Source organism: Scomber scombrus, chromosome 15, assembly GCF_963691925.1.
Source record: "Scomber scombrus chromosome 15, fScoSco1.1, whole genome shotgun sequence".
Lineage (NCBI taxonomy): Eukaryota > Metazoa > Chordata > Actinopteri > Scombriformes > Scombridae > Scomber > Scomber scombrus.
In genome coordinates this window covers 19,852,145-19,861,900 of record NC_084984.1, presented here as the reverse complement: position 1 = coordinate 19,861,900, position 9,756 = coordinate 19,852,145, and the positions used below count along the sequence as shown (strand labels likewise).

Here is a 9,756-nt window from a genome sequence, read left to right as displayed (position 1 = left end):
CCCATTTGGTGATACCGTGGCAACAACAACAACAACAACAGCAACAATCTTAGAGTGAGAACCGTCCATCTCATCCACAGTCGTACAGTTGTATATACAGTTAGGCCAGCTGACTCTTCATGTATTAAGAGCTTGAAAAAGTTCATGGTTTTCTGAATATGTCTACGGCTGCGTTCCTGGTGGTCTTCAACATCTCTAGAAAAGTTTTAAAGTTCACAAAGGGCAAGAGATGCCGGCTTTGCTTTGGTCCTGGTTAGGAAAAAGCTTTGAGTTTGTTTGCCAGCACAGCAGTGAGGAAAGACCACAAACCATTTTCTCCTGATATCACCAGTTTGTGTCCCTTTCAGTTCCGTCAGTTTTGGGAAATAAACTGGACCCAGGCTACATGAAACAGGGATGAAACCTTAACCAGTGTGTCACCACAGCAGTCCAAACTGCTCCAAACTGTTGTTCTTATCAGACAGAGTTTAAGTGCAGGGTTACTCACAGAGGTTGTACTGATCTCCGTCCCAGGAAAACTTAAATAAAAGGCCTATACTACAGAGTGTCATATTCCTTTCTGTCTGTGTCTTTATCTCCTACATTTCTCTGTCAATTGTTGTGTGATTTTTTTTTCTTGGGACATTTCACAAAAATCCTGGCAGCTTCCTCATCTTAGAGGGGGGCTTTTGATGACTCAGCCTGTAAAGACAATAAATAAATAAAAATCCAACATTAGCATCATGCTCTGATAAGTTACATTCTGTTACAGTCGGTCCAGAGACTTTGCTGTTAAGGGTTAGCGCGTGAAAGCCAGTGTGAAGTGAAACTGAATATGCTTTAACTATCTGATGCAGCAGGATAATTAACTGTCAAGCAAGTTAAACATCAAAAAGTAGCTACATTTCACCTTTTGACATTAAATTACCATCTTTAGTGAAAGAAAAGCAGTTTATTTCTAGATCTATTTATCTTTGGTGAAAATCCAGGCTAAATGAAGTCTAGTTTGCAAAAAAAGAAAATTAATTTTAAAGCTAATTAAACTTTCCTTAACGCACTCTGCTTTGTAATCATTTGATGTGTATATCTATGTGCTACGTTTATATATTGATGACTGCCTCTGTTGGCCATTTTCATTCTATTATTAAGAAACACTATTTCATGAATCAATGCCAACTCATTGCAGATAAGTATGAGCTTTCAGATAACTCAAATGACAACATTTACATCTAATATTGTACATAATAAATAAATAATGAATAAAAGTCTGTTACCTTTTTGCTACTTGTTAAGATGAGAACTGATCTTCTCTTTTCTGATGATGTTTGCGTAGGGAATCTGAATGAAACACATATTAGAGACAAGTTAAAATAATCCTGAACAGACAGCTACACACACAAAAAAAAAAGTTAATCAAGATTAAAAATGTCATCACGGTTATACTTTAAAATAAGGACATTAAATATTCTGAGAAGGATGTGTACAGTTTAGGTGTGATATTCAATCAAAAGTCTAAAATATGATGCAGCAACATCACTCAAAAAAACTGTTGTGAGTTCATTTGAACGTCTGTGTGAAATTAATGTCATTACTCTCAGACAGATCCATCTGCTGGCTCTACACCCATTTGTCAATTTTGAATGTTTTATGCGTGCAAAGTGCACTTCAGTGTGCACGTACACGCTTATAAATGAGCTTGAATGCCTGTTCAGTCGTCTGCCTTTGTGGTTACATGAATGCAGCGTGCTCTTGTGTCTGTTTCTCTGTGCATGTGCAGGGTTTTGCGATCATGTGCACGCAAGCGTATACAGTTGTTGCGTGTGTCAGAAAGCAAAGACAAACACCGTCTGTCAGCCTGTCTGCCAGCTGCTCCGATGATTGATGTGAACTGAAACACTCAGACGGCTGCAGAGGAACTTCTCACCCGTGAAAGACAAACTAGATGATTGGCTCTACCTTTTGATGGACAAATAAGCAACAGCACAAGTGTCCAGTCGATTCCTTATCTTCTCTTCCTTTAATTCCTGTTATAGCTTTAAGGCATGACTTTCTTATTTAGGTCTACAGTGTACCGTAGTTTATGTGTTACAGTAATTCTGCTATCATTGTCATATTTCCTCATCTGTTTTTAATTGATTTCCTCTTCAAACTGTGTAATTATATTTTAGTAAAGTGCTTCACAATTATATTCTTTCTAAAAAGCCATTAGTGGGACTGTTTTTCAAAGCAAAGAGTAAAGCTTTTTTAAAATGCATGTATCTACAAAAAGATGTTTTATTTGTCATTTAAAGGCGCAGCAATGATATTTATTTTCCATCAGTGTTCAGCACTGACTGAGTCATTAGCAGTCTCACCATCTGTAACTGTTGGACCATCTCCTCTCTGTAGGCGAGCTCTCGTTTCATCTGGTCTTGAAAATTATCTGAAATTAGTGTAAAAATCCATCATTAGCCTGAGCAGTATTATCCTTTTAGCAACTGATCAAGTGTAGTTATAAAGACGGCTGATGGAGGATTAAGATTTAGAAAATTTAGGGAAAAAGGAAGGTGAGAAAGAAGGAGAAAAAAGAGGCACAGACAGAGGAGAAAGCAGATGAGTTAACTTAAAAAAGACTGAGAAGGAGAAGTTGCCCTTCGGAGTATGACAAAGGAAAGCAAGGTTATGAAAAAAATGACTCACGGAAGACAGGAAATGGTGAGGTGCCCTTCAGAGCGTGAAACTCTTGCTCCAGTCTCCTCCTGAAGTCAATCTGCTCCAGCAAAACCTTCTGGAGCTCCTCTGCAGGAGCAGGAAGTAGGAGAACAAAAGGGGTTGTTTCATTGAAAAATTGCAGTAAGGTACAATATATCTTACCGTCTACACTATGTATGCCAGGATTCCTCCATTCAGAATAAATCAATAGGATTGTACTGAGACATTTGCATAGTCAATACAGCAATGTTTCCTGAATTCTGTGTTGCTTAAATAAACATTCTTTACCTTTTTCCATGTTCTCAACGTCCTTCTTTAGCGGCACAGGAGAGGCAGCACCTTGGCTTCGATCACCTAAAAAAAAAGAAGAAGAAAAATTGTCAAATTTTTGTCCCACTTCCGTCATATTTAATGTCAGACAAAGTTACAGTATATCAGATACATTTGCCACTATGATTTGTTTCATTCTATTTTACACAACAGCAGGCCAATTATATTTCATATTATATTTCAACATGAATCACCAGTCATAACCTCATCATGGACTGACCAGTCTTATCTGTTTGTATGTTTATGTATCTTGTTTTCATTTTGAACCAGTGTGACTCCTGCTCCATCACCTCAACCTTTTCTCTAACCGTCCTGAGCCGAGCACTGCTATTCACTCTTTGGCCTCTAGGTGTCAGTATAAGTTTATGATAACATGCTGTGGAGACAGTCGAACTCGAAACCTTTACTGCATTGACTCCTCGGCATGTTCAGCCTCCTTTTGCTGTCAGATCATATTGCTTTCAATTAAGCAAAGTAAAGAACACTGCTTGCCTTCAGAAATCAGAGTAAATAAAAAAACAAAAACAAAACTGGAGTGAAGGAGGAGTGCTGAAAAGTCCACCAATTTTAAAAAATGGGTTGTGTTGACAGACTGTTGCATTATAATGTCAACAATGTTATATTGTAGCAGGTGAATTGTTTCTGCGCACACAGTGAGGTGCAGACCAATGTGAGCTTCAATGCAAGAAGAAAATTAAAACAGCTCTGACTTTCTTCTCTAGTGAACCAAGCACTACTCATTAAATGTTTTGAGCTTTTTCCCTTCTTTGTGGTGGTGGATTGTTTTTGTTTATATGAACTATAGCATGAGGACTGAACAGTTGTGAATTTGCGTAAAGAAAGTATTATCACACATATCCAGTGCTTCATATTATTTATATTTTGCCGCTTTTTTAAAGCTTTTTTATGGCTGGAGGCAAAATCTACTTGTTGCTTTAAAACTTCCCTTTTTTTCTTTTCTTTTTTCTTTTTTTAAAAACAAACATCTCCATCACATGCTGTGCTCAAATGGACTAGTTTGAAACTATATTGTTCTGTGCATATGTATGTGTTTGTGCAAGCGTCTGAATTGTGACAATGAGGCATTGAACGCCTTAAATGAAGCGATCCAGCACACTCGATATATATATTCTCCTCCAGTCATTTCATGTCCTGGCTCTTTAAGCCTCCCTATGCTCTTTTCTCTCATTTAGAACAGAGAGAAAGAGAGAGAGAGAGCTTTCCTCTCCTCTCTCCTCCTCTCCTCTCTCCTTTCCTCTCCTCTCTCTGTCTCATTTGACAAGCAAATTTGCAGACAGTGCCCGAGGATAACAACCTCGTTTGACAGTCAATTAACCGTGAATAGTCAAAGCCAAGGCGGTTTGCATTACATAAATGGAAAATTAGATTATTTTTTCTCCCTAGAAACAGAGGGAGAGTTTAAAGACAGTGAAGGGGGGTGTAGGAGGGGGGGTACTCGGAGGAATCAGGCCTTCTAATCACGTAGAGCTTCCCACCGCCCAGGGAGACGTTTGGCAATCAGGGGAAAGGTGTTCTCATTTAATTTGTTTCGTGTAATTTTTCGAAATACATTATACATTATGCTCAGGGATCATTACGGTGGTGTGTGTGTAGGGGTTGAAGGAGTGTGTTTGGATGTGGGGGGGGGGTAGATATAAATGTTGGCACAGATGTCATAAAGCACTTTTAATGCCTTCCTGACAGATATAAAAAGGCAATAAGCTGTGATCTTTTTCAAACAGGAAAGGGGTTTTTTTGCGCTGAGGAAGGGGAAAAAAAGGCAATTATGTCTGCAGCGATATGGGTCTAGGATGGAGATTGCCAGTACGGCTGCTTATCTCTGAGCTGATGTTTTCTTGTTGAACTATAACGGCCCCCCTAAGAGTAACAGCCCTGGCGACAACACTGCTAAAGAGAGGAGCTTGGCAGAGCGGCGGCAGAAGCAGCTTTCCACTACTGTTTCATCTCTCTGTGTATTTATATGAATCCCTTAAGTCAGAGAGGAGGAGGAGCAGAAAGTGGATAAAGCTGAAGAGTGAAACTGATTTAAGTATGTTTGTTTTGTGTGTGTGTGTGTAATAAGAAGAAATGTCAATATAACGTGTGCATTAAAATTATATATTTTTCAAAGTGAGAGTTTTTGATCAACATTGTTTCATGCATGGAAATTTTTGGAGTGTGTTTTAAACTAAACTGGGTGCTGAATTACAACAGGAAAGGTCAATTTACAGATTTTTATGCAATTACATAATACAAATAATTAATTTATAATATACCTTTACATATGATTTCTATGTCAGACTGCTAATAAATGATAATCACTGATCTGTAGATAAGAATGAAATTATAGTTCTAAAATAAATGTTTTAACGTGAGTTAATCTACGTCTCATAAAGACCTCAGACTTGCTCTGCGATGTGAGATTCAAATTACCGTGGCGTTAAACCAAATGCAGAAATTAAATTAACCTTGCCAACCTAATAATTATACTTTCGGAATGAAACCAACTGGCCATTTTTACATTTTTTCTCTCTTTTCTTCATTGATTGAGTTGTTTATTTTCTGCTCTGCAACCACTAAGAAAAAAAAAGCACATATTTGTACCTGAGCTCTCCCTCCAGTAGTCCTGTGCCGACGTCTCACTCTCTGGTACAAAGAAACTATTCTGCTCTTTGCTTTCATCTGAGAGAAAATGAGACAGAAAAAGACAGAGACAGACAGGAGGAGAGATTCAGTAAGGCCCATTGGTTGAGCTGGTTATACGGACACATGGAGATAACTAAGTGTGCGCACTGTGTGTGTCCCTTGTGCATGTGTGTGTATGTGGGCCATGTGGCCATGTGCAGAGGTGTGTTTGTGAGCGCACCACCGCAAGACATTTTCTTTAGTGAAAGGGTCAGAGTGGGAGATGAGAGGAGCAAATGAAACGTCACAGGAATATGAGCCTTGCAGCGACAGAGAGACACTATAAAACCACTCACTCAGACACTAAATGAAACAAAGATGCTATAATACAACCGACTCAGACGTCTGATGGAAAAGATAGTGTGTAACAGTTTGCTGAAATAGATTGTGTAATGCTATTTGATGAAACAGTACAAAAAGCTGTTCAAACACTTGATGAAACTGATACATTGTAAAGCAACTGCACAGTGAAAGATGTAGTGTCAAGCAACCCGCGCAAACAATTATTTTTGTGATTATATATGACAAAGAAAAATCTAGTTTGATGAAAGAAAGACAGTGGTGCATTTCAACTTTTGAGAAAATACTACTGTATTTTCCAGTTTGAAAAGGGTGAATTGCAAAAATCTGATATATTTAATTACATTTTCAAATTGTCAAACAATTTTTCCGGGAATGATGTATTCTAGTAAGTAATCTGCAATTGTTCATTACAAAAGACAAATAGTAGTGTAAAATGTGTCTGTGCTCACCAGAAATGTTGGAGTTGTCTTTGGTTACATACGCAGGTAGTCCTTCATCTCTGTTTTTGTGGACCTGAAAATCATATATAGTCAGTTCATTTACCTACCATGCATCATATAGTACAATAACAACAGAGCAGAACATACAGTAAGATCTACAAGACTAATGTGATTAATCTGTAATTTTTTGTTTGTTTTTTAAATGAACATTTTTCTTTATTATTTCAGCACCCATTCTCTTATAAATCTGGACTTTTTTTGTGTGTGTGTGTGTGTGAAACTCATTATTTGACAAATGCAATCTCCCCAGCTGGCGCCCTCCTTTTCATTAACCAGCAGTAGCATTTATTTGTAATGATCTAATTTGGAGTGTATGGTTAAAAAAACAGTTTCACTCCTTCTGCATCTCTGAAATCAGTGATGTGCATTTCCACTTTGTTACTCAATGGATAATTTAACTTGTTCTAGTTTAAAATGCTCCACATTACTCTCTGTTGCTCCCTCCTCCTCCTCCTCCTCCTCCTCCTCCTCTCTCGGAGGCCTGGTTAATGTGGGAGTCGACAGGTTAAAGATTAGAGTTGCCCTAACAGGCTGGGGTGACAGAGGGAGAACAAACACACCATGGCCATTAAACAATCCACGCCTGGGCCTATTAGCCGGGATCAGAGTGGGGTGACTGTTTCAATTTCTACAGGGAGAAACCAGCCTATCAATCTGCTTATGCAGATCACATCACTGCCTGACTGCAGCACCATTTAAATAATAATTAGCTAAAGTGGCCTGGGGGGATATTTACGTTTTTGTAAGATGGGTCCTCTCGGTGAGGCGGGGTGGAGCTGGAGAGAGGCAGGCTGGTAGGCGGGGAGGCAGGCAGGCTGGGGGACTCCTGCTGGATGGGGTCCAAGGAGGAGGGAGGGGAGGCACTGGGATACACTGTGCCACTCCCTCTCTCCTTCCCCCTCTCCTCTCCGGCCCTGTCGCTGAGTGCAGGAAGGTACAGGTTGGTTTGAGTCTGTGGTGGCCTGGTTGCGAAGATCCCCTCCTCCTCCTCATCCTCTTGCTTGGATGATTCCACATCAACGTCCCCCTCCTCCTCGCTCTCCACTCCCTCTGCTTCTCCATCGCCTCCGCTTTCGCTTCCGTAACTACAGCTGCTGCTGGGCGATAGCCGCTGGTGGCGGTCTGACCCAGCAACCACGACCCCGATGTCTCCATCCGTGCCGCCAGTGACTCCCTCACTACTGCTGTGGAGCTTGGCAATGCTCTCTGCATCCTTGATGACAGGGCGGAAGGCAGAGCCGTAGCTCGGCTTCCTGGTTTGGAGGGTTGGGGTGTCCAGCAGTTTGAGCCAGCCCTCTGATGTCACAGGGCGAAGGTCAGAGGTTACTGTTGTGCACTCAGGGTCAAACAGTCCTGATCTGGGTGTTGAGGTTCCGCTGCCGGGGGCCAATGTTGCACTGACGCCATTTCCGTTGCCACCTACAGTGGCAGGCTCGCTGTGGTCTGAGAGATCCAGAAAGGCCTGCCTGAGAGAGGGGTTGTCTGCCAGGGAGGAGAGGGCACTAGGCTGAGGCTGGAGGTATGTGGGCACAGGGATTCCACCTGCCGCTCTTGGTGGCCAAAACATGCAGAAAGGTGGATAAAAAGTGTCTTTACGGCCAGGCCATAAAAGACCTGACAACCCCGCTCCTTTGTGTCCAGCTGAAACATCACTGTCCTCTTTTTTCTGCTGGCAGAGGCTGAATGCTGGGAAGGGGTACGGTGAAGGGAAAAGCGATGTGGGAGGGAACTTCTGCAGCATGCCGAAGCCTTTGCTTGGGACAGGGATGACAGGGTAGCTACGTGGTGTCTTACAGGGAGAAAGACCGCCTCCGTCCAGGTCATCCTCATCTTCATAGCGGGCTCTTTTCTGGGCACCCAGGTCAGCTCCCATCATGTGAGGTACCACTGAGCCTGGGAGAGTCTTCATAGGACCCATAGACGGACAATGAGATGAAGAGGGCAGCGCTCTCTTGCGGCTGCCTCCATTGAACATAGCTTTGACGTCTTCCCATGCATAAACTAACTCATCAGCTGGGATTTTGTCGCTGAGTTTGAGGTGTCGTCGCCAGGAGTTAAAGTTGGCAGCGTCGGGCTGGGTGTACTTAGCATCTGGTGTGCGGTGGGAATGAAAAATGAACTTATTTGGGGAGAAGTACATGTTGCAGAAGGAGCACTTGATGCATTTGGCCCTGGAGCTGTTGTAGCGTGCCGGGATGAAGTTACCACGGCAACCCCAGGCACACTCGTGTGTAACATCGAAGGCAAAGTTGTCGGGCAGTTTCGGTGGCATGTTCTCTCCAAGAAAGGATTTGCAGAGGCGCTCAGCTTCACGTTTAGTGATCATGCCACAGCGGCGTGATGATATGGGCATGGCACCCGCCCGACGAAGGATCTCCAACTGAACAGGAGTGCACTGGACACAGGTGATGCCCAGCGCTACACGGCGATTGTGAATCTCATTGTAACTGTAGTTCTTGAGGAGTGTGTTGGAAATCTGCGCCAGACAAAGTCTCTCATTGTTATCAATGACCAGTGATACAATGGGAACGCCGTACAGGATGACCCGGCTGACCTGATTGGGCTTGAGGGGTGAGGAGGATGAGGAGGGAGACGGGGAGGATAAGGAAGAGGAGGAAGAGTGGTGGTGGGTGGGTCTGGGTGGAGTCAGGGGTTCCTGCTGGTATGAGCCTGTTGAACTTGTCATAATGATGTCATTAGGGCTCGAAAGACGGGTCTTGTCCATAATGGGAGGAAATCTCTTTGCAAAACAACCTGCGTAGAAAGAAAGAAAGATGGAAATGTGTTAATGCTGTTGAAATGTTACAAATTGCCTTAAACATTTTTAAAAAGTTTGCAAATGTTTACACATACATGCCCTTTCTCTCTGTATTACATATAATATAAAATATAAAAAGGAATCCCTTATGATTTACACTAATTTTAACAAAGTGTGATACCACTCAAAAATATGGGCCAAACTCAAAAAAAAAAAAAAAAGATTTCATATTACAATATATATATATTTTTTTTAAGTCAAATGTATTTAACTTAAAATAATAATACTAGATAATAATAATAATAAAAGATGTTTGATTCCCAATTACATACAAGAAAAACACCTTTTTAAACGTTTTAAAAGTCTTCAAAACCATGACAAAATTAAAAATTTCATTAGAGTTTGCCTCCAAAACTGGATCTAAAATAAGATATTTATATTTTATTGTCCCCATAGGGAAATTTGTTCTGCTCTGTCCATCCTGAAGCTCTACGGAAATTAAACATCTTA

At 41.3% G+C, this 9,756-nt stretch overlaps 1 protein-coding gene across 2 annotated transcripts; it reads right to left on the bottom strand.

The window, feature by feature from the left end:
• Positions 1-1,260: 1,260 nt before the first annotated feature.
• skor2 (SKI family transcriptional corepressor 2) lies at positions 1,261-9,219 on the bottom strand. Of its 2 annotated transcripts, XM_062434917.1 has the most exons (8): positions 7,922-9,213; positions 7,225-7,885; positions 6,438-6,501; positions 5,605-5,682; positions 2,959-3,024; positions 2,659-2,757; positions 2,334-2,401; positions 1,261-1,317 (listed from the first exon to the last, which is right to left on the bottom strand). In XM_062434917.1, exons 1-8 carry the CDS (start codon positions 9,211-9,213, stop codon positions 1,261-1,263), a joined length of 2,385 nt encoding a protein of 794 aa, XP_062290901.1. The 2 variants fall into 2 exon arrangements, with proteins under 2 accessions (XP_062290901.1, XP_062290902.1); XM_062434918.1 differs by having other exon boundaries at positions 7,225-9,219.
• Between the last annotated feature and the right edge of the window lie 537 nt (positions 9,220-9,756).

Excerpts from the sequence above, each read along its gene's own strand:
- skor2 (XM_062434918.1), bottom strand. The coding sequence starts at position 9,213 with ATGGACAAGACCCGTCTTTCGAGCCCTAATGACATCATTATGACAAGT. Across the intron at positions 5,683-6,437 it reads AGACAACTCCAACATTTCTG|ATGAAAGCAAAGAGCAGAAT; the intron begins GTGAGCACAGAC and ends ATTTTCTCTCAG. Across the intron at positions 1,318-2,333 it reads TGGTCCAACAGTTACAGATG|ATTCCCTACGCAAACATCAT; the intron begins GTGAGACTGCTA and ends TGTTTCATTCAG.